The sequence below is a fragment of the Populus trichocarpa genome, chromosome 3 (genome assembly GCF_000002775.5).
Source record: "Populus trichocarpa isolate Nisqually-1 chromosome 3, P.trichocarpa_v4.1, whole genome shotgun sequence".
Lineage (NCBI taxonomy): Eukaryota > Viridiplantae > Streptophyta > Magnoliopsida > Malpighiales > Salicaceae > Populus > Populus trichocarpa.
The window spans coordinates 10381190-10405748 of NC_037287.2; the positions used below are offsets into that span (position 1 = coordinate 10381190).

Consider the following 24559-nt stretch of genomic DNA (forward strand, 5'->3'; position numbering starts at 1 on the left):
AGTTTTTTTTTTTTTTTTTAATGTAGATGGTTTCAAATTTTCCAGCCTCTTTTATCAACTTTCTTATGAACGACTCAGAAGATATTCTCTCTCAACCAAGTGATTCTAATCAATTAATTGATGACTTAACATATTCGAATTTAAATGTCCATACAATAAAAAAAATCACAAAGAAGTAAAAACTTCTCATCAGAGGAAGATTGTTTACTTGTCTCTACATGGTTAAATACAAGCAAGGATCCAATTACAGGAGTTGAACAACAAACAAAACAATTCTAAGCTCGAGTACATGCTTACTTTGTAGAGAATGGAGGAAACTTGAATAATCGTTCCCAAATAAGCATCTCAAGTATATGGCAAGAAATAAATAGAGAAGTCGGTAAATTTGTTGGATTTGTTACTCAAATTAAAAATCGCCAGCAAAGTAAAATGACCGAAGAATCAAGGGTAATTTTAATATTCATTTCAATGTTAAATTGTTTAACACATATTTTAACATTATTGAATTTCTCTATTTTTTTTACCAGATTAATTATGCTCGGCAAATGTATGCTTCTTGCGTTGGCAAACGATTTCAATTAGAACATTGTTGGGTTATCTTAAGAAAAGAACCCAAATGACAATTTGAGCGTGCAAGTCAACATCAAAGGTCAAACAAGAAACAAAAAAGTCATGTCAATGCAAGTCCGGCTTCATCAGCTCCATCTACCCCTGATTTTGTTAGTTTAGGAGAAGATAGCGAACCATTGATTTATCAAGATAGACCAATTGGTCAGAAGGCTGCAAATGAATGACTTAAACATAGACAGGGAAAAGATAAAGCTGGAGAGGTAACTGTAACAAATCTCTTACAACAATTCAGGGATACTCTAGTTGAAATTGAGGATTAGAAAAAACAAGACAGGAAAATTATGTTAGAGCAACAAGCTATGATGATTCAACAAAGTCAAGAGAAACAAGAATTGGACATGATTGAGAAAGAAGAACAAATTATGAAAATTGATATTTCTAATTTGGATCCAATTTTTGCAGCGTATTTTCAAAATATAAAGTTAGAAATTATGAAAAAGAGGGGTTTTAATTTTTAATTAACTTGATTGATTTATTATTTAATGTAATGTATTTTTAATTAAATATGTAGAAAATTCTTGGTTATTTTAAATATATTGTTATAAAATTAATATTAATTCATAATACTTTTTTGAAGTTCTTCTAACACTTAACAACAATAAGTAGGATTAATTAACTTAAAAGATAATAACCATAATGAAAAAAAATATAAATAAACTTGAAAATTATGATAACATAAGAAGTTCAAATATGATGATTCTACTCATTGTCATATTGTTCCCACAAATGTTCAATCAAATCTTCTTGTAGTTGAGAGCTAGTTGCTTTCCTGATTCGATTATGAGTTTGAAGAAAATCATGTAGTTATGGTATTTCACCATATGACACTGATATAAAGAAATTGACTTCATGTTAATGGTCAAATCCAAGGTTCATTGCTCCTTCATTTTCAATAATCATATTATGCATTATTATGCAAGCTTTCATAATATTTGCAAGCGTTTCTTCATCCCAATATCGAACAGGTTCACGTACAATTGCAAAACGAGATTGGAGCACCCCAAATGCCCGCTCCACATCCTTTATTGCAGATTCTTGCTTACTTGCAAAATATTTTGTCTTTGCTCGTAATGATCTTGAGATTGTCTTAACAAAGGTTGACCAATTAGGATAAATCTCATCTGCTAAATAGTATCCCATTGTATATTCATGCCCATTAATTGTATAATTGACAGGAGTAGTACGACCTTTAACAAGTGCAGCGAAGATAAGTGACTGATCAAGAACATTAATATTATTTAGTGATCCAGACATTCCAAAAAGGCATGTCATATCCAAAGATCTTGTGAAGCCACCGCCTTTAGAATTATAGTTGGTTCACGACAATGACCAGTATACATCCCATGCCGTGCAATTGAGCATTTCTTTCATTTTCAATGCATACAGTCAATGCTCCCTAACATTCTTGGAAATCCACGCTGCTCTCCAATTGATAATAATCGACAAACATCGGCCTCATTTTGTGCCCTTAGATACCAATCACCAAAAACTTCTACGATTGCTTTGACGAAAGCTCTAAGACTTTCTATCGCAGTGGTTTCCCCAATTCGAAGATATTCATCAGTAAGATCTGCAGGAATACCATATGCAAGTCTCATGTGAGCTGCAGTGGTTTTTTGAAGGCAAGATAAACTAGAAACACCAAGAGCATCTGTCCTTTGGTTGGAATATGGATTGTGAGCTTCTACTGTATTTGCGATCCGAAGAAAAGGACGACGACTCATCCTAAATCTTCTTTGAAATTGACTTTCAATGAATTTAGAATTTTCAGCAAAATAATCATTATATAGCCTTAACTCACCTTTCTTTCTATTACGATTGACAATATTGTGATCAAGAATAGAGCCACGATACTCTGTTTTCCGCCCTTGATTATTCGATTCTTCTTCAGCAACCACTGCGGTAGCAACTTGAAAGGCGAACATGGGAGTGGCATCATCAAAATCAAAAGCATCATAAAAATTAAAATTAAAATGATTCATGATGAATTTTAATGAAATATAATAAAGATTGGAGAGAAGAAAATGATGAGAAAAAATGTTTAGGTATATGAGAATATTTATAGATGAATTATTTTTTTTAAATTTTAAAATCTTAAAATGTTGGCGGTTATTTTTTCAAAATTTTAAATTTTAAAATTTAAAATGTTGGCGGTCATTTTTTCAAAGTTTGAATTTTTTTTAAAAAAATTGAAAATCAAAATTTAAAATGTTGGTGGTTTATTTCAAAGTTTGAATTTGAATTTACTTTTAAAAAATTAAAATTGTAACAGTAACATATAAAACTGAAAATTAAAAATATTTATATAAATAAATTTTAAATTTAACTTAAAAATATATCTTTTAACTTTCATATTACTTCATTAATTTTATATTTACTTTTATAAATTACTCGTATTAATTATATAGTTAATAACATCATAATTATGTTACATAAAAATATATGAATTAATTATATAATTATATTAAAATTAATTTAACATAAAATATATTAAAATATAATTGGCTTTTCTAAATAGCTTTTTATCATTGGAATGTACTTATACAAACAAGTTATATTTATACTATTCAAAAAGCTATTTTATCAATTTGGCTTTTTAATATAACATTTTTCATTTGAGATGCTCTCACAAATGTTATTCCTACATATTTCTTAAAAAAACTAAAACCAATATAGCTACATGAAAAAAAAAATATCAAACTTATTAAAAAAATTAAAACACTTGTTTTTCATAGTACAATATAATTAGTTTTTCAAATGACTTTTTTTACATTAGAGTATATATATATATATATATATATATGATAAACAAAGCTATATTTATATTATTTAAAATATTATTTTATCAATTCAACTCTTTAAAATATCATTTTAACTTGGAGATGCTCTCTGCCACGCCGTATGCAACTTATACCATTCCATGCCACCATTCAATCCAGTAGCCTTTTCCTTATGATTCCTCTGCTTTCCAAAACCCTAACAATCCCCTCTCTCCCTCTACTTCGCTTGACTCTCACTCCTCACTCACTACTCACCCGCTTCACTTCCACTCCAACTCCAACACAAACCCGATCCATGAGCTCCGACTCGACTCAGCGCGTCTTCCAGCTCAAACTCGACCCGCTCACTGGTAACTCTGAATGGGTCATCATCGAAGACGGAAACAAAGAAGAAGAAGAAACTTTTAAGAGTTCCAGCCATGCACTTCTAGCCACGACCTCGTATTTGGACATGCTCAATGACGATACTAGAAACAGAGCATTCCGTGAAGCCATTGACAAGACCATAACCAAACCTTGCCACGTCTTAGACATCGGGTACATCAAATATTTTAAATTACATTTACAATTACTACTACTACTAATATACAATGTTTATGGCGGCAGGGCTGGGACAGGGCTGCTGTCAATGATGGCAGCAAGAGCAATGGGGACATGCGATGATAACAAGAAGGGGATGGTAACAGCGTGTGAGTCATACCTTCCTATGGTGAAATTAATGAGAAAAGTATTGAATTTAAATGGCATGGGAAAGAATGTTAAGATTTTTAACAAACGCTCCGATGAACTCCAAGTTGATATCGATATTCCTTCACGAGCAGATGTTCTTGTAAGTATAGTAATTCGTATTCTTCGTACGCATTCGTTTCTTCTCGGGTGTTATAACGCTTGTTTACTTGGTAAAGTTGTCTAACATAACACCAATGCTATCGAATAGTTGATTGTTTTGTGGTTAGGTGACTGCTAAGTTATTTGTCATTTCAAAAGTGGGGTTCTAAAGTCATAGTTTGGGCTTGGTGAGTTGTTGGTAGTTTAAGCTTATGGAATTGCTTACTTATGAAGTTTGTTTCTGATTTGATTACAGGTTAGTGAGATACTAGACTCAGAGTTATTGGGTGAAGGGTTGATACCGACTCTACAGCATGCACATGACATGCTGCTGGTGGACAATCCACTGACTGTGCCGTATCGAGCTACAACTTATGGCCAGGTGTTTGCATAGACCATCGACTGTTCGGTTTCTTTTTCTTTTATTCTGGACGTATTCTTGACACTTTGTTTTCTCTTTGAAGATGTTACATTGCATGTCAATTGTTGCTTTTTAGCATCTAATGTTCATATTCTCATCTTTTGCCTATGTGGCTATGGCCTTTTCCTCATACAATGGGGGACAGTATAAAACTCAATGCTCCTGCTAAGGGTTCTGAGTAATAATAATTGACACTAGATTTGTTATATGTGGTGTTAAGTGACCAAAAACCTTTCAAATCTTTCTTGTCCAACGATTAGAGCAAACAAAAGTTATCCTTCAGAAATTAGTATCCATTGGCACCTTTGAAAACTCAACAGAAATTAGTCACATAATCAGAATGTGAATACGTTTCTTTAGGCTTCACTAAAGTCTGGAATAATTTGCTTTAACTTTTCTGTGCATGGGTGGGAGTAAATTCTTGTGCGGCTGACTTATTCATTATACAGTGGATCTACTGGAAACTTGAAATCTGGCCATTTACATATCCGTTAGAGAAGGATAAATATAGCCATTAATATAGAGGAAGGATTTCTAGTTAAATTGATATAATGTTCCCTCCACTGAACCCTGGAAAATTGTTTGATATTTTGCTTTTTACCCTAGTAAGTTTAGCTGAATGGCCTAGGCTAGATCAAAATTAGGCTATAAAGTGATTTTCTTTTGCTGATAGTTGCTGTACCAAACTGCTTTGTATTATTTGACTCATGTTTATTCCTTGAGTTGTTTTCTTGTCACGCCTCAAAAAAAAAAATTCCCTGCTTTTCAATTGGCTTTTTATTCAATGAACTTGACTAGTTTATTTTTCAATTTATTCATCTTGTGGTTGAAAATTGATCCTCATTATGATTTCAAAGCTCACGCTAGTGTATTGTTTTTCCTTTTCAAGTTGGTTGAAAGCACGTTCCTGTGGAAGCTGCATGATCTATCTAATAATGAGGAAGAAGCCTCAGACGGCATTCGTCTTGTTCCAGCTGGCCTGGACACAATTTTACATGTCAAAGCAAAACAACATCCCATGCATTGTGATGCAATATCAACAGAGATAAATCTGGTAATGACATTGGTCACTATCCTTCTGACTTCTTCAAGAGGAAAATTGCTTTAATTGTCGCTCAATTTAGGATTCATTCAGCTGTCAGAACCCTTCAAAATTTTTGAGTTTGACTTTTGGAAACGGCCAGACAGCCAAGGGGACTCTAAATTGCTCATCAAGGCAACTAATGATGGTAGAATTCATGCTGTAGTATCATGGTAAGCCTATCTCTGTTGTTTATGTCACATGTTTCAGATAGCTATGAAATTTGTATTTATGTTTGTTCAGGTGGATTCTTCAGCTTGATTCTGAAGGGACAATCTTTTATTCCACTGCTCCTAGATGGATAACTTCACCAATAGCCACACGTAAGTTCCAGATGCCTTTCTCTTCTTGGGCACTCTTTATTCCGCTCTAAAGTGCTATAACCATGCACATACTGCATCCTTGGAAGGAAGTTGAGCGATTCAATGAAGAAAGGGTTTAAATGACTGACAATGTTTTATGGGTGTTTATGCAAATAGAACAGCAGTCGATCATGATATGCTGACTAGGTAGTACTTTTATATCAATAGTGAAAGTTTGCAATCTTGTGGCATCTTCAATTAAGTGAAATAGCTAAGAATGAGCTATAGAAGTTATCTATAATGAAAAAAAATAAAATTCCTGTGGACTGTTCCTGAGGTATGGAAAAGTGGGACTTTTGATATCAATCAGTGCCTGAGACTTCTAAATGGTAACAGACAAGATCAATGTCAAGAATTCTAAATTGCAGCAGATAGGAGCAATATTCTGAATAAATATTATCTCCTTTGCGAATTGTTTTGTAACCTAACTCATGAAAAAAGTATGTTATGAGAAGGTAATTTAAGTGAGCTGTTTATTGTTGTTCCTATTCAGATATGCTCTTGAGAAGATTAGATATCCATCTATACCTAAGAATTTCAAGGAATTGACAAGAAACATTTTGAAACTTGTACCAATTTTTTTAGATTTGTGTTGGAACATCACGATTTGTTCTGATTCCTCTAATGAAGTTGATTTAATGCTTCACTAGATACTGGAAATTGGTGTGACCACTGGAAACAGTGTGTGTGGTTCATTCCAGGGGAAGGTATACCCATATCCAAGGGTGAAGAGGTTCATTTACATGCTGTTCATTCTGATATGAGTGTCTCATATAATCTTGCAACCCAAGCCACTGAGATTAGGGAATGTGATTCCATTGCTGGAGATTCTCACCTCACATTGTCTCCTGAAAGAATTGCAATCTATGGAGACAGGAAATGGAGGTCTTGCATGTTAACAGCTTTGAACAATTTGGTACGAGCTCTCTGGCTCTCTCTCTCTGGAGTCATTTTCAGTGCCTTCATTTTTAAAATGCAAGTTGCATTTTGCAGTTGCAGGCAAGAGTTCACCCACTATGTGTTGTTGCGGATGATAGTGTTTTCTTATCACTTCTTGTAGCACATCTCTCAAAAACTTCAAATGTGATAGCTCTGTTTCCTGGGTTGCGAGAGAGGGGTGTGCAGTATTTGAAGGCAGTTGCTGATGCTAATGGCATCACAGCAGATCGTATAGAAGTTTTTCAAAAGAAGAAATACTTGACTCTGAATGATACTAAGCAGAAGAAGGTATCTTAGTTTTGTTACTAATTGACATTTCACGTATTGCTTTTACTTTCTCCGTTTGTAATTTTTGAGGTTCTGTATGAATATTGTTGTTGTGCTTGTCTTTTCTTTTTTAAGTCTTGTAGCTGTGCAAGCTCTTACTCGACAACTAAACTAGAGTATTTTACTTAGATTTGCTTTTGATCAACTGCAAAATGGACTTTAACAATTTGATTTTATGTGTTCTGTTTGCAGGTTGATCTATTGATTGGAGAACCATACTATTATGGAAACGATGGGATGCTTCCATGGCAAAACTTTCGGTTTTGGTATACTCTAATATGCAGCATTGCATTAGTGGAACAAATATGTTATAGTATCAACGCACATCATCTATTCAAGTAATTTATATGATGCCCTTTTTCTTGTCATGGATTTGGAATTTAGGAAGGAACGGACTATGCTTGACTCTGTCCTTGCTGAAGATGTGTTAGTAATGCCCTGTAAAGCAATGCTGAAGGCTTGTGCGATGTCCCTTCCAGTAAGAAAAACAGTCTTGTTATTTTTAGTTGTTTGAACCTGGTATTTGGCTAGTGATGGAACTGGTATCGGATACCTTCTGTACAGGATCTTTGGAAAAGTCATCGCTGCTTAAGCAAGATAGAAGACTTTGACCATTCAATTGTAAATAACACCTTAGGAGCCTGTGGTGACTTACCCGCACCACTAGAGGGTCCACTTCTGCCTTTCTTTATATGGCAGTGTGGGGAGACTAAGGTAACTGATATACATAAATTTATGCCTACAAGAACATTGTATTGTATTCTTTTCCAGAATATGTTAGCATCATTGTATTGATATGATTCTATTGGAATTTCTTAGGAACTTAGTGAGACATTTACTATCATGGAATTTGATTTCTCAAAATCTATTGGTCCATGCTATGGAAAAGCCCAGGTAATAAATCTGCACCTCGCATTGTCATTGTTCTGTAACAGCGATCATCAGGGACATTATTGTTGGGATTTGGTTGTCCATTTCCTTGGATCCAAGTTCCTAGACGTTATTCCCTATTCTAGGAGCTGGTTTCTGTTCTCTAATCTCATTGTGGTTTTATGTGAATGTGCATCTTCTCCTTTGGTTAATTTTTTCCACATACACATGAAATTGTAAGCTAAGATTTTTAATCCAATCTAGTTGTGCAATAGATGAGAATGGGTTAATTGCAAGTTGAGGTATCCTCAGATCACTGGCATGAAATGATGTGAACAGTAATGTTGTAAACTAATGTAGTCTGCCGAGGTTTATCTTTGCATGTTTATTTTTTTTCCCATTACATGTTACTAGAACACAGTCTTTGAATTTTGTTAGTTAATTTGAGCTCATGTTATGTGCATTAGATACACAATTGTCTATATAATTTGCGAACTAGAAGTGATTGTCATCTTACAATTTTCATTCACCGGAAATATTTACTAAGCAATACAGACAAATTACTAGTAAATACTATGTCTATGATGTAACAGTAGTAATTATTTATTAGTAAGATTTTTTGAGCTGAACATTGTATGGCAATTCCTATGGCTATATTTTATCTGTGGAATTTAGTATTCTACTATTTTATCCTGAAAAAGAGTGCTCTCCGCAGGTTGAATTTACTGAGCAAGGGATGTGCCATGGATTTGTGCTTTGGATTGATTGGGTGATGGATGCGAAGAATTCTGTTGTGCTAACTACAGGGCCAGGTATAATTTTATTCTTCACAGTAGTTGGTTCAATCAAAGCTTTCCTACCTAGCACGCCTGCTTGAAGTTGTATTTGTTTGACAATCTTCTGTGTTCTGTAATTTTTTGTTTTTGCATTGCTACCTTTCTGAAGAGTTAAAAGTAATATTTGTTAGTTGTCAGGGTAATTGAAAGCCTTTTTGTCTAGCATTAACTCATCTGTGCTATACATGCATTAGATGAGAGATATTGGAAGCAAGGAGTGAAGCTTCTGTCACAGCCTGTGGCAGTTGGAGGTCGTGGATCGAGCACGGGTAACTGTTGTTCTACACTAATAGAAGCATCCTTTGATCCATCAAGTGGTGAACTCGCTGTAAAACATGTTTGGTCATAAAAATTGTTTGCTCCAAGGAATCCAATATGTGATGAACAATTTAGTTGATGAGAAGTCTTGCTGTGATTTTTCCTTGAAATTAAAAAAGAAAAGAGGAGGTTTCAGGTTCCAAGTCTTGCAACTCACCTTTTTTTGATGACGTAGTATATTTACATTTTATTTGCTCCACTTATATAGGTTCCTTAAACTTCAGTTTCGAATTAAGTGCGGTGGAGCTCAAGATGTGTGTGGATGGATAAGTCGAAATGTTCCTGCTAGGTATACGATGTGCATTAAACTTAAAAAAAAGAAGGAAATGTATGCACTCGTCTTAAACTATAAAAAAAGAAGGGAGTGAAGCGACACCAGGTTTGTACTTGGCTGTTATTTTTCTTGTAGTTGACCAAGCTAATGAGATTGCTGTTTCAATTATAGTACATAGAACAATCCAGAGATGCATTGCACAGCTCCATTCACTTCAATTTTGATGTCTCCTTTTCCGATGACACAGACCGGAATTGTTCTCCACTTTTACTCTTTCTCTGAATGTTCAATCGAAATTTGAAAATAATTCCTTTGTCTCCGCTCATATGGTAACTACAACCCGAATCAAGATACCATAAGTTGTTGGACTATTCTTCTTTTACATCCACAGAAGCTATCAACAACATTTCTTCTTTAGCCTCGGTGAAGTTTGCCTTCGTGTCCTCTTGAGGGCATTGATATTGAAAATGCCCCAACTCATGAAAATTGTAGCTCTCAACCCTTGTCGCCCTCTTCCTCATCGGCCGCTTCCTCTCCCAGGTGAGTGGTGGTCCAGGCTGACTTTCAAAGCATGTTCCTTCATTACACGGCCAATAATTATTTGCTCATGCACAAGCAGGCTCCTTTTCATTTCATCAATCTAAAGACCATCAATCCCATTAGATTCCTCAATGGAGCAAACCACATAATCATACTCAGATGCCATCGACCTCAGAATCTTCCCAATTATCATCACATATCCCTTATTTTCTCCATGGATTCGCATCTTATTGGCTGCTGCCAGTGTTCTTGCAAAATAGCCATTGACAGATTTTCCCACCTTTCATGTGAAGCATCTTGAACTCCTTACGAAGAGCCTGTATTTGTGCACGCTTGACCCTAGCTGTGCCTAGATATTTCTTCTTCATCGAATCCCGAATGTCTTTTGCTATGCCCTTCAAGATAGTCTTAGTACGGATCGATATATGGCTTGAAACAGGTAATTCTAGTCTTCAAGTCTTTCAGCTTCTGTGTCTAGTGCTTTGAGTTGTACCTCAGTTAGGACAGTTCCTTTAGGATACTGCGTGCTTCCACTCTCCACTAGACTCCAGTACTCATTGGACCTCAAGAAAATCACCATCAGCATACTCCAATGATCATGTTCATAGGTTGCCCGAATTCACCCCCTTCTGCTGCCATTGGTACATACTGTTGCAAGTTAGAAGACTTCGGCTTCTTTGTTGGTCAGGCCCCGTTGTAGCTGCTTTGATCACACTTTTGAGAACAACTACTTGGGAGAATGCTCTTATCATTAATGAAGGGAAAACATGGCTTATATACCTTTACAACATTGAAAACAACAGAGATAAACTTTTTTTTTAAAAAAAAAAAAACCATGACTGACAACCCCTAGTTTCATGGGATTCCTCTAAAAAAATATTCAAACACTAATGGGTTCCCTGATGCCTCGGAGTCGTTTGTGTTCATCATGGGGGGCAGCCATTTCTCGCTGCTCACAAATTCTCTCCACCATTTGGAAGCTATAAAACATTTTCATGGAAGTTTCATCTTGAGTCCATGGCGATTATCTTCCTTGGTATTTCTACATCAGAAATATTAGGGAACTGAAGCATTAAATTCTCAGTGAAAAACCCAAGAAATGGTATAGATATTATTTATTTTTTTTATAAAAAAAGACACTTAACGGGTGGTAAAAACAATGTTCCCCTAGACAAATGCACTTTTGATTGTAACTGTTTACTATCTTGCTCTTCAAAAAAAACCTCACTGGCTAATGCTTAGGGTAAAATTATTTTTTCAAAACCATTTGGACATTTTAAAATTGATAGAGGATAAAAAGCATATTTTTCTTTTTATTTGCATAGAATGACTTTAATGTCATTAAAAGTGAGAAATTATAAGGTTATTATAGAAGGTTTTTTATATATATATATAACTGCACGGTAAAATAACTTATTTAAAAAATGAGATGTTTTTGTTTTTTCACTTTCAAAAATACAGTAAAAAGATCTAATTACCTTTAAAGTTTAATTTTTTTTTATCTCTTTTATTTTTGTGTCATACCCTCCAATTTTCAAATCAGTCATTCAATATTTATTTCCTTTCAGTTTAATCCATGTTCTTTTTACCACTAATTATTTTATTTGAAATAATTTATAAAATTGATTTTTTTTTCAATTTCATCTTCATTTAATCTTTTTATTTGTCAAATGTGATTCTTATTTTTTTAATTGTTATTTATCTAGCATGAGATAATTTTTAGAATTGAATTTTTTTTTGTGATTTCATCCTCCAATGTTTTTCATGTTAGATTTTATCCTTATTTTTTTATTATTGTTTTATTTGCTTTGAAAAATTTTTTAAATTGATTTTTTTTTTATAATTGTATCCTTCAATATTAAATTGGTTTGGATTTGAACTTCTTGGTTAAGTCTGTGTCTAGTATTTCATGGGTTGCAAATTCAGGAGATTAACCCAATTTAAAAGATTTGTTCGGGTTTGTTTGAGTTTTTCTTTTCTTTTTTTAAGCCATCTATATTTTTCAATTTCTTCCTTCAATATTTATTTAATTGAAGATTGGGCTCTGTTTTTTTATATGCTTTCTAAGTCGTTGTTTTTATCATTTTTTTATTTAATTAGGTTATCTCAAGTTTTTTTTATTTGTTGTTTTTTAATAAATTTATTCTTTTTTAAAAAAAATTAATTGAATATAATTAATTAATTGAATACAAACATGAGATGCTCGCTTTGTAATATTTTATTCGGTATGATTTTCAAGTCATTGCTCTAGTGATCTATGTGCCTTTTTTTTAGGATCATTATGTAGCCTTTTACAATGACATTTGAACCATCTCAACAAACTTTTTTAATGGTAGGAGGTGTCCATGATTAAGCGAGGTGAGTTTCCAATAGATTTTTTTTTTCTGGTATAATATTTACGGTTTATTTTTTATAATTGATTATTATCAAATATTATTTTTGCTTACTTTTTAAATCAGATTGTAATTTAGTCATGTAAATAATTTAGTCATGTTAATGACACGAATATTAAATTTTATTCATCATTACAATAAATTTTTTTTTTGTAATTGCATCCTTTTGTTTTCTTTGTGCATTAAAGTTGTATAAAATATGTAAGTTAATTACAATAGAAAAAGGTAAGAGGATAATTAGAAGTATAAAAGTATGGATATAAACACCAATACTTTAATAAAATTGTTTTCATTCTGCAAAATATTATATATAAAATATTTCAAATTTATTATATTTGCCATCATATGGTATGCTTAACAAAATATATGAAATTAGAAATTAAAACTATACATTTTCAACTACACTTGCTACCCGAAGCATTGTCACACTAGAATTAGTATGCAAGCACATTTCCAAGGCTGACACAAGGCAGACTTGTCAAAACAAAAACATATTTTTATCGTCCCAGCAGATGGCTGATTCACCTGGAATCAAGTATCATATGCATTCTGTCTAAGCTCAAAACTATGCTCATGGTGCTTTACTATATTACAAGTTCTCAAAATAGGTTCTCATACCCTCGCAACGGCATGTGTGGTAAATGTTTTAAAAATCACTGGTAATTGTAATTCATCTGAGAGTATGAGAACTTGTTATGGAAACCTCCTATCTTAAAAATATAGCATGTTTTTTTCACTCGATGCCTATAAAACCTGAAATTAGCTGCTGGATAAAAAACCATAACAAAATAAATAAATAAAAGAAGATAAGTGCTTAAAAAAGATGTGTAACTGGCTTTTATTAGAAATGAAATGCACCACAAAATAATTATTCTCGTAAATGCTCTAATTGAACATGCTACTTAAACAACATGAACTCATGAAGTAACGAGTATGTGTCAACCACTCGTCTTTAAGTTACTTCAGAAGGCATGTAAAAGGAAGCAAAATTTGAGCAGTAACAGGTTCTAAATTACACTACTGTGAGAGACATTCATGCTCTGGGATTCTCGGGTATCAACAATGCTGCATAATCATCAACCTCCACCTGATTAAAAAAATGGAAAGTTGAAAAATTAGCGTTCGTCATTGTGCCTTCAACGTAACAGCAAAAGGGAATCATCATTGTGCCTTCAACGTAACAGCAAAAGGGAATTACAGTACCTCAAATATTTGGCCACCATAAGTGTACTCCACATGCAAAAGCTTAGGTTCTCCTGGACAAGGATCGCAGAAGCCCATAATTCCCGACTTCTTTACACCCTCATGAAGCTGCGCTAGCATTTTCGACGCCAAATTAAAACAAATGCCAAAAGTATGGGATCTAGACTAGAAGCGTGAGCAGTAAACACTAAGTCTGAAATAAACTGGCATAAATTATATTATCAAAGGTAACCAGAAAACATACAGCAGGCCTATCAAATTTATCACATATATAACCAGTACAAGGAGCTGTACCCAGGATGTCAAGTTATCAAAAAAGAAAAAAAAACAAGAAGATGATAGACACTGGTTCAGGACAAAGGCATGCATATTCCTTTGGGCAATAACGAATATAAGTACAAACAATCTATCAAACATGACAGATGGAATACATGGTCCCATCACACAAGGATGATCCTTAAAACACCTCAGATTTGCATTCACTGCATTATCCCTCGATCCTCCTGGATGCAGAGATGAAAGTTGCAAACATTTCAGACTAAATAGGCTGCAGTTACAGCATTATTTTATGCACATATATTCTTCCTCCAGGTAGATTAAAAAGTACATCAAATGAACACTCAAATAGTCAAACAAGCATCCAACCACATACTTCAACATTTAGCCATAACACTCTCATGTTTGAATTAAAGCATCAAGTTTGTTGGTCATGTGACTAGCTCTCTCTAACACACACACAAACACACTTGCATAAATACACATATATATGTTAATTTATCACATCCACAGATGGAACCACATTTTAATATATAATTGAAGAAAACATGGTTTAAATGAAATATACCTGCAGTTGGCCAGAATCATTAATGAGGAAATTAAGAGGTATTGTAACATCAATGACTTCTGAAGCTGATTCGTTGTTTACTTCTCTTGATTTATCTGCTTTCTTCAAAGCTTTACTATTTCCATACACTGCTTTAGTGATTACAAGTCCATTTGTTTCTGACTGCCTACTTCTTTTCCTATTGGCCACAGTTTGTAATAGTTGTTGTGCCTTTTCTGCCGCAATCCTTGCCTCTCGAACCTATAAAATGATCCAGAAGCATTCTTCAAAATCAATTAGGCTAAATAATGAAGCATGTAGAAAACCATAATAAAAAAAAGAGAAAGAAAGAAAGAAAGATGGATAAAGAAGCATGTAAAGGTACCAACTTCAGCCAGAATCTATGTGACATTGCATTTTAGAACAGATGCTAAAATGCTCTGTATTTGCAGACACTCAGCATTCACTGTGCAAATAAGGGTAATAATTCTTTTCATGTAAAGAAAGAAATTCTATTAGAAAGACTATGCAGCACAACGAGGAGAAGACAGCCTACTGAAAAGAAAATGACAACTAAGAGAATAAAGTATTCTAATACCATTGAATATCATCATAGGTTTTAGGAACCTCCTCCAAAGGTGCTTGCAGTAAAGTGGCTGAAAAAATTAATGAATTCCTCTCCATTGAACTACTAACATAATTGTGCATCAAAACCAAATAATCAAGGATCTGGCATTTTCACAGAGCAGTCAAAATGGAACAATCAAGATTGGACATTGGCATATTATAAAGTTCCCAAAACCAAAAGAAAGCATAAACCACAACGTCCTTAGGCAACCTACATAATCCATACCTGGGCAGAAGATCTCTCTTTAATTTCTGAAGTCTTCTGCTTTTCCCTTCGAAGGTAATAAGATTTGACTACGAATTTCTGCCATTATGAGGGTACATAGTTAAGCAGATAATATACAAGTGGCATTTCTGCAGTCAAAAACTTCTTTTGACCATCATGGTCAAACAATTTCATCAACTTATGGAAAGCAATAGTTTCAGTTGTCACTTCATCTCGAGAACCATACAAAGTCCAAAGTTCAGTTGTCATTCCAAGCACAATGGAAAGTGATAACTAGAATTTTCAGTAGAAATTAATATAAGCAGTAAGCAGCAATAAATGACAACCGCTAAACATGAATCAACAAAATGGAGACCCCAAAAAGCTGAGAATTCCAATAAGGAAAAGCTGTACTAAACAAACACTAAATTAGCCAGATATATTATGACATGATAATTAAAAAACGTGTATAATTGCCTGCTGTGTTCTGACCCCCAAACATCTGGTTTATGAAAGCATAGATTTATGTCAAAGGTTAAAGTGTTAAATCAATGCACAATGACCCCTTCCTGAAACAGGATTTAACCTAAGTTCTCTTTAGGTGTCTGGCTCCTGCCACCTGGGTTCAATTGAGTGTATACTGCATACATTAAGCTGATAGCTTTTGTGAACATGGAGAATAAAGCAAAATGATAATATTATTTTCGATTACATTCTTGTAAGTCACAATCACTCCAGCTTACAAACACGGAACTAAACTTAAACAAGAATAAGATAATTAATTGTTTAGCATATAAGAGAAAACTTAAGAGTTGCATTTGTAATAACCTTGAGTAGGAAGTAAAGAGACGTTGGAATTACAAATGCTCCAATTGCAAACACTGGATTCAAATGCCTGGAAAGCAACATCTGCACAAGACAATCCATCAGCAACAAGATGATAAAAAACAAGAAGCAGAAAGGCATAAACACAGCAATACTGAGTTGCGAACAGGAATTAGCTCCACTTGCTTTCTCGCAAGTAAATAGAAGCATGCTAAGGTGACATATACTATAACAGGTCTTCTCCATTCATTCAATGTTTTTAGAACCTTGCCAAAGGAGTGCAAAACGATATAAAAAGGAACAATTCTTTTGTTAAGAAATATGAGCAGAGATTTTTATATGCGTGCTACCATCTATTGGTTTGAAGGACATTTTGAAATTTGAAGGTATGTAATCAAATTTGTTTATCTCACTGGAAATTGAATGTTCAAAGAGATGTGGTTTTCCATATGTTTATTACAAAACAAATGAATATATCTATAAGATTATGTAAGGTTTGATTAATATATTTTTTTCCCTATATTAAAATGTCTTTAGGACTGTGTTAGGTTTCATTGATTTGTTTTTCCTACATTAAAAGGCAGTAAAATATTAATATTTTTTTTTAATTTAATATCTTTTTCACTATTATATAAGTAGGAAAAATTTGCATTCAGAAAACACAATATCATATGCATCACACTTGACACAAAAACTAGTAGATTACAATGTCAAGCAAACATGACCTGTCAAAATGAATAGCTGAAAGAATAAGATTTTCTTACAGGAATAATCAACTTTTGTCCTCCACGGTGCAATTCAAACTTCCAAAAGATGCCCTGCCAAAAGAAAGAGAAAATAAAAGTTCTTCTTGTATTGGTGGTGCATCAGTTGGCATGTAAGTTAGGGTTATAAATTGAATGCATTTGGCCCATTATGTACACCAAAGAACATATCTATTTTTTCTTATCTTTGCATTATAACCTGGGAGGATTTAACCACTAGGTACCATAGTTCATTGCTGATGCAGGATAGCTTTGGGGGCTGCCCTGGATCTGACTTTAGAGGCTGTTTTAGGGCAGTTTAGAGCTGCATGAATGTGGATCCTGGACAGAATATGAGGAAGGATGTGGGAGATTTCTAGAAGTCACACCTATAGGATAGAAAAAAACATAGAAAACACACCTAGGATTCTAAGGAGCCACAATGTTCTTAGCAGTCATACCTAAGGGAGATTGAATCACATAATCAAAAGCAAATTGTTAATATAAACTGTAATTAAAATATTGAAAGACTGCATAACTGTTATACAGAGATGCTAGCACTCCTAGTCCAGCAAGGACTTATTTTCCTATATAAGAAATCTATTTAGAATAGGAAAAACCCTATAAAGCTAATTACTTTAGAACTAGTAGAATGTTAAATAGAAAATAACCTAGAACTGGACAATTTTTCCAGAAAATCAATAAATTACAAAAATACCCATCTACAAAAATAGAGAAATTTTGCTTCTTTTTTTTTCTTTTGCATCAATTGCATTCATGTTTTAAGTAAAATTGCAGGAAATTAGTGCAAATGACTTATCCACTCTCTGTTATTCCAGTGCCTTTATAGTCATTAATTGATATAGCATAATTTACATAAAGATTCCATTAGTAGAAAAGCTCTGGCTTCTTTATTTTCTCCAAGTATAATCCAAGAAGCATAAAAAAATTAACAAGCCACGCTGCCAAGGTAACAAATGCAAGTTTTGATAGGGCTGCCCTGTGAAAGAATGTTGAGAGTGACAATCAGCAAATTCTCCCTCATTGGACCCTGTACTTGATGGGATAACTGGATGATATAATGGTTTACATGTCCACCAAACCAATTCTATGGTTCATTCTGGTTTTCTAAGAATCAGGACATACATACGGAATAGAAAAATAACACAAAAGCACAGCACTTGAATTTGGTCCTTTTGTTTTTTGATACCTGAATTCCAATTGTATACAGCGTTCGAACTGTGCTGAAATTAGACAATTTCCTTCCCCCGCCAACTTCAACCTCTAACATAGTGCTGCAACAATAATTGATTCATTTTATGCATGTTTTATGAAGAAGTATTTACATAACAAACTATTGTCAACTTCTAGCTATCTGGTGCCCTAAATTTCTCCTGATTGGCTGTTTGTATCACATGGAAGTTGTGCATTACTCCTACTTTCCAACAGATGATGAAAATTTTCAGTAGTTTTATAGTTGCTGTCATTTCCCATCAGTGCAAGTATTAATATGACCCAAATGCTTTGACTTTCTAATCTACAGAATAGTTTGTTTCTAATTAGTGACATGAAAAACTCCTAAAAGTAGTTATAAAAGAATATGCACATCAGAAGTGGTTCCTAATAAGCTGCAGTCAAGTGCAGAATGAGGAGCATTTCTTTCTCTATCTTTTTTCCTTCTTGGTTAAATACCTTTTGAGAGTGATGGCTCCTATAATGGAAATTTTCCTCTCCCTTTCAAATGTGTGCTCCCACTCAACATCTTAATCCAAATGATATGGACAATAGTAATTTTAAAGCAGGATTATAACATTTCCTATATGCGAAGCAAACTTGGTCACTTAATGATCTATCTTGTACTAATGAAAACTCACTATATACATCTACTGGTACAAATGGGAACATGAAAAACTAGTAAATACAAGGAAAACATAATACAAATAATATTAGTTACTACCGAAAAATCCTCATTTATAAATATTTCGAGCATATACCTTCCAAATCTACCTGCAATACGACCATGAGACTTTGAAGAAAAGCGACAAGTATAATGTGCTGATGCGGCAAAAGAACTTGTGCCAATCTGCAGTCAAGTATCATATACAAACAAGAAAAGGGGAAGAGATGAGCATAAACTTAGTTTGAGTTTCTAAAAATAGCAAGAGCAAGGTGATATGTGTGGAATATGAAATAGCTAAAGATAAACAGAAAATTGAACATGATACAAATGGAGGTTTAAAAGGATGAGAAAGAACAAAAGAAAAGTACATAGCAAATCAATTGGTCATGGGCAACTCGAAGTTAGATCAAATTAAATACAGGTCCTATTCTCTCACAGTTGATTGTAACCAAAAGGTAAACTTAGTGCAGATAACAAAGATTAAGCATTTGGCTAATCTGTATCAAGCAATAACTAGTCACTTTAAAAATGGTCAAAGCATGTGACTTTAGAGCTTGTAGGCAAAACCCTACATAACTTGAAGCAGTCATGATATGGTTTGATTTTTCTTACTTCAAACTATTTCCCAAGGTTTTGTGGACTTTTTTGTCATTAATGTTTTGCCTGGTTGAAAAAGTAATTAGATGTACCTTCAGCTCTCCAGAAGCAGACGTTTTTTCCTCCTTCTTTTGCCATCCAACTGCTATAGATGACTCAGGACCTAATAAAAGCTGTATCTGAAAAATAGAAAGTGCCAAACATACAACAACTCAAAGATTTTACAATAAGAATACGAAAGATATTCAAACGTAACTCTTTTGTTTTATTTCCTTTTTGACCTCACCCATAATTCCACTAAATCAAATTGGTAATTGATATTTTTTAAGCGTCTGCGTAATTATACTAGAATGTATTTTATTTTATTTTTTTATTTTGACTATGTTAAACCCTCTATCTGATAGATAAAATCATCTGCATTGAAAATCTTGGGATAATATGCATCAGAGCCACTGACCGATTTGGTTCAATGCTTGAAATAAACATCCAGTTATATAATCATGCTAATGCTACAAAGCAGAAAGAAAAGCACATATAAATGAACAAAAGTATTTACATTTCCATTTGCCGTTTCAGAGAGTTGGCGGGTCCAGGTATTGGAAAGATTAATTGAGCCATCCCTCAGAGACTTTGCTATGGCAATTGTAGCCGTTGAGTGTGAAGATAGGTTACTACAAGATCGGATGGAAAAAAAAAAGATAAAGCAAACCCAATAAATGTGTCAGATAGTTATGTAGGTTCCAAAATCAAATTCCCTACCGTGTTGTTTGCACACCAATAAGTGCTCGTAAACCAGCTGATGCTATGAATTCTATGGATGAAACTGGAGAAAGCTGGTGCCTGAGCACAGTCGAAGCAGCTCCACCACCAGAATTTCCATTAACTTCCAAATTCCCACCCATAGCAATCGCAGTACGTTTAGATAATTGAGATTGAACTTCGCTAGCCATAGCCATTCTGAAGAGGAAGTCAAGAGACCAGTTAACAAAGAAAGCAGGCACAAGATACAGCACTCATCTGAAATGCGATCATTTATTGAGAAACAAAATAAAATAGTAAAATTCAAGAAACACACAATTTAACAGTAATGTGCATAACTGCCGACTACCGTGATAATCATAATAAAATGAAACGTCATTTGATAACAAAAGTAAAATACTGCCTATGCTTGCTGGGTGTGCATGCACGTAAGAAGGCAAGAGAGAGCACAAAAACCTTCGAGTGCAGTGTTGCATAAAAACCATTTGTTATTACACCTTTTCAAATCGATCCTCACAATTTACATGACATGCTTCTAGAAAGTTTCTGGTAAGGTTATGCAGAGATATCATCAAACCATTTTAGAAGTTTACATCGGATGAAGGTTAAACTAATAATTAAAAATGGTGGGGGGACTGTACCCTCGCATAATGCCATCACCGTCCAGAAACTGTGGCATGGACAAATGGGCGAGTATAGTGCCAGAAGGTCGAAAATGCGCAAACATCTTCTCTTCTTCCTTCTTCTTTCGCAACCTTTGAAGCTCTTCCTTCAACTCTTCTACTTTATTGAGCTTCGGACCAAGCTCCAGACCAGAAGTTATACCTTCCATGCCATATATGTCATATATTTGCCTTTTATACTCATCCGATAATATTTCATAAGCTTCACATATTCGTTGAAAGTTCACTGTGGCTATTTGCTTCATCTGAAAACAACCATTTTCAACCAAAATCACGAATCACAACGAAAGGAAACCAAGAGAAGCCCCCCCTTTAAGAAAAAAATCTCAGCCAATCACTCGAGTTGTGGACTTTTGACAACTAGAAAAACTTTTTCTTAAAAAAAACAAGAAGAAGAAAAAGAAAAACGAATTACATGAAAGTCCTGGTACTTGTCAGGATGATAAACTTGAGCCCAATGTCGATAAGCCTTTTTGATTTCTTCATCGGTGGCTTCCGGTGACACTTGGAGCAGTGCGTACAGTTCTCTCTTCGGTGGTCCCGCCTCTTCTTCCTCCATTTTCTTCCTCTATGCTTCCTTCTTTTTTTCTTTTCAATCGACTTACAAACAAACAAAATCAAGAAAAGCTTATTAGTTCCTATTAATTAAAAACAATTTTTACGAGCAGAGAGAGAGAGAGAGTATTTGTGCGTCTACTCAAGTTTTGAGGATCAGCAGCAGGAGAGAAGAGGGGTTTGGGTTTTATTCCTTTCTAGTTGTTCAAGGGGTTTTGTTTTGCAATGCGTGGGGGTTCAGTCACTGACTCACTCGGTTCGTGGCCGTATTACTGCCCACAGTTCCGGCTATTCAGGACGAAACAAACTAACGTCAGACCCAAGTACATGGGGAAAACGTTTGGGCTTTTTTATTTATCGAAGATTTGGACTAAGGAATGCAGACCGGCCCAATTGAGAATCTCGTGATTTGCTAGCCCAGCATAAAAAATAAAATGTTTTTTAAGTATAGTTTTAATTTATTTTATATGTTTAATTTTATTTATTTGTGTTAATTGAGAAAGATTGCAAACGAATTACTAAGCTATTGCTCTTTTTTTTGGTAGATCTGAAAAGATATTGTTCACAATTAGACAGAAAAATACTTCCAACAAACAGATTGGTAAATATATATTAATAAAATAATATTCAAAATAAAATATATATTAATTAAAAAATTGAGGTCCAGATTTGATATAATCAACCAACAACAAGATATTTATGATTTTTTTATAATATTTAAAAAGTATATTTCACTCAAAATAAAATGAAAACACTTTACTACAAATTAAACCTTGTTTTTCTTTGATTGAACATCAAATAAATGATACCTTGATAATAGGCAGAGAAAAGGGAGTGGGGATGCTACTGTAAATTGTATATTTAATGGTTGTCGCCAAAATCTTTATCGACAATGATATTGGCTCGGAGGTTAATATTTTAATGTATTAATAAACTAATTAATTGATTTGAGATTATTATACTTTAAAATAGTTGATGTTGTATCCAGCACATGTTTAAGCCAGGTGAAAGCAACATTTGAGTACATTTGCAGTTCATAAGGATTTCAAATATGACTCATTGCATCTTTTTTTTTTTAGTTTAATGTGGGTGTTCGGGTCAGCTTGCGCGCACCTCAACTAATCTCACGAGTCCTAAAGTTAACGACCATGTAAGCCTCCAGTGGCCATCATATGAGCAACCACATGGCTCGAACCTGAGACCACAGAGGGAGCAAAACTCTTGGTCCCAAACTCTTACTACTGGAGCACCACCTAGATGATTGACCATCTTAAAAGCATTGAAGGTGGTTATTTCTCTATGTATATTAAAATAGATATTAGAAGCACGGGCGGAGCAAGAACAAAAAATTAAGGGGATCAAATTAAAAAAATTATTTTAAAAAAGTTATAATTTTAATTATTTTTATTAAAATTATAAATATTTATAAGTGGACTGGAAAAAACATTTCCTTGCTGTTCCGCCACTGCTTAGAAGGATCATGCATTAATACGAGGGTCATATTAACCTAGCTAGGTAGAAGAACCTTGAGAAAAATGAAGTGCATCGGGAAAAACAAAATCTTAAAATTAACTAGTCAAGAAGAGCCAGGACTAGCCAAGAAGAGCCCCGATTGTGCATGATTTTAACCACTTTGAAAATATTTTGTACAAAGGCTACTTCCATGTAATGAATAATGGCTAGTTTCTTAAATTCTCTATAAATACCTATCATTTATGTGCATTTTAATATCAAGAGATGAGCAAGAAATTAAGAGTGGAAAAAATCAGGAATACACTTGTATATCATATACATTATTTAAGAGCTTTATTGGTTATATTATCGCATGTTGTGCTATTATGTTATAAACTTTGTCTGATTTTCCCTTGAAATTGGTATGATCAACTGGGTTTAAAATCTATGAAGGTGTGATCAGTGGTATCATATCTATTCTGAGAACTATATGATATAAGTACTGTCGCTATATCAAAACCCAAGTTAGCTCTTAATCTCGTAAAAGAAACAGATGTAAAAGGTTTGTTTCATATATTTCAAAGAGAGGAAAGAGAGGTGATAGTTGCGGTTATTTTTTTAAATATTTTTTATTTGAAAATATATTAAAATAATATTTTTTTTATTTTTTAAAAGTTATTTTTGATATCAGCGCATCAAAATTATATAAAATCACTAAAAAAAATAATTTAAATAAAGAAAAAAATTAAAAAACACTTTTAAAATACTCTTTGTTTTCTCAACTCGAAGAAAATCTGCAGCATGGCAGAGGGATTTATCTAGTTCATTGCTATTCCACTTTCAAGTTTACTCCAATTTTTTTTCACGTTGGCATCCCTGCTCCTGTAATTGCGATTCTGCGCCTGCTTGGAGGTGCCTGCGCCATGGAGAGAAGGGTTTAGAGATGTATTATGATGGAAAATGGCCGCCGGATTCTTATATTGAAGCAACTCCCATCTATTGCTAAAAGGCTTCAAAAACACTGATAATTAAAAATGATCCAGAAAAAAAGATGCTGGAATGGTAATCACTCACGCAATATATCACCAAACTCACAAACGTCGTTTAGTGTGTGTGGGTTTTTTTTTTAAATGGTTTTAATACATAAAGGTATTAATTAGAATCACCATAAGGTATTAAGAAAATATTAAATTTAAGGTATTTTCAATGCAAATGCATTTTGCAAATTATTTAGAAAGTATTTCGAAACATGGTATAATAATGCCTTTTAAAAATTTTAAAAAAAATTTAAATTAATTTTTTAAAATATTTTTAAATTATTTTGATGTTCTAGTATAAAAAATGAATATTAATTTATTTATTTTAATTTACCACATCCATCTTTTAAATTCAACTAAAGTCCTTCTATAACAACCGTTATAGGATCCGTCCATAATCTAATGGATTATTGCAAGTACAGTTGATCACGATAAATCAAGCAGAAACACACGGGCCAAGTTAAATTTATGGCTATGTATCACGTGAATGCTTGTACTAGCATGGCCCATGTCTTGACTCTTGATCATGAATGATAGGTGGGGTCCAAGGA

At 33.7% G+C, this 24559-nt stretch overlaps 3 protein-coding genes across 4 annotated transcripts; 1 reads left to right on the plus strand and 2 right to left on the minus strand.

Moving 5' to 3' along the window:
- Positions 1–1364: 1364 nt before the first annotated feature.
- On the minus strand, positions 1365–2555 carry LOC112326999 (uncharacterized). The gene is made up of 4 exons (XM_052451663.1): positions 2432–2555; positions 2015–2200; positions 1606–1928; positions 1365–1457 (listed from the first exon to the last, which is right to left on the minus strand). The coding sequence occupies exons 1-4, from the start codon at positions 2553–2555 to the stop codon at positions 1365–1367; spliced, it is 726 nt and encodes a 241-aa protein (XP_052307623.1).
- A 945-nt stretch (positions 2556–3500) lies between these two features.
- Positions 3501–9535, plus strand: LOC7471624 (protein arginine N-methyltransferase 1.6). Its single transcript, XM_002303315.4, has 14 exons — positions 3501–3947; positions 4017–4239; positions 4495–4620; positions 5549–5713; positions 5795–5913; positions 5984–6063; positions 6753–7018; positions 7096–7329; positions 7561–7634; positions 7753–7846; positions 7933–8082; positions 8188–8262; positions 8954–9050; positions 9269–9535. The coding sequence occupies exons 1-14, from the start codon at positions 3532–3534 to the stop codon at positions 9421–9423; spliced, it is 2274 nt and encodes a 757-aa protein (XP_002303351.4). The 5' UTR covers positions 3501–3531; the 3' UTR covers positions 9424–9535.
- Positions 9536–13413: 3878 nt separating this feature from the next.
- Positions 13414–21805, minus strand: LOC7461974 (chaperone protein dnaJ 13). Of its 2 annotated transcripts, XM_002304239.4 has the most exons (13): positions 21380–21799; positions 20923–21209; positions 20282–20479; positions 20079–20193; positions 19615–19701; positions 19020–19108; positions 18236–18320; positions 17047–17100; positions 16286–16366; positions 15479–15556; positions 14647–14886; positions 13803–13910; positions 13414–13686 (listed from the first exon to the last, which is right to left on the minus strand). In XM_002304239.4, the coding sequence occupies exons 1-13, from the start codon at positions 21521–21523 to the stop codon at positions 13633–13635; spliced, it is 1620 nt and encodes a 539-aa protein (XP_002304275.3). In that variant the 5' UTR covers positions 21524–21799; the 3' UTR covers positions 13414–13632. The 2 variants fall into 2 exon arrangements, with proteins under 2 accessions (XP_002304275.3, XP_024452116.2); XM_024596348.2 differs by lacking the exons at positions 13414–13686; positions 13803–13910; positions 14647–14886; positions 15479–15556 and adding an exon at positions 15563–15751 and having other exon boundaries at positions 21380–21805.
- Positions 21806–24559: the final 2754 nt, after the last annotated feature.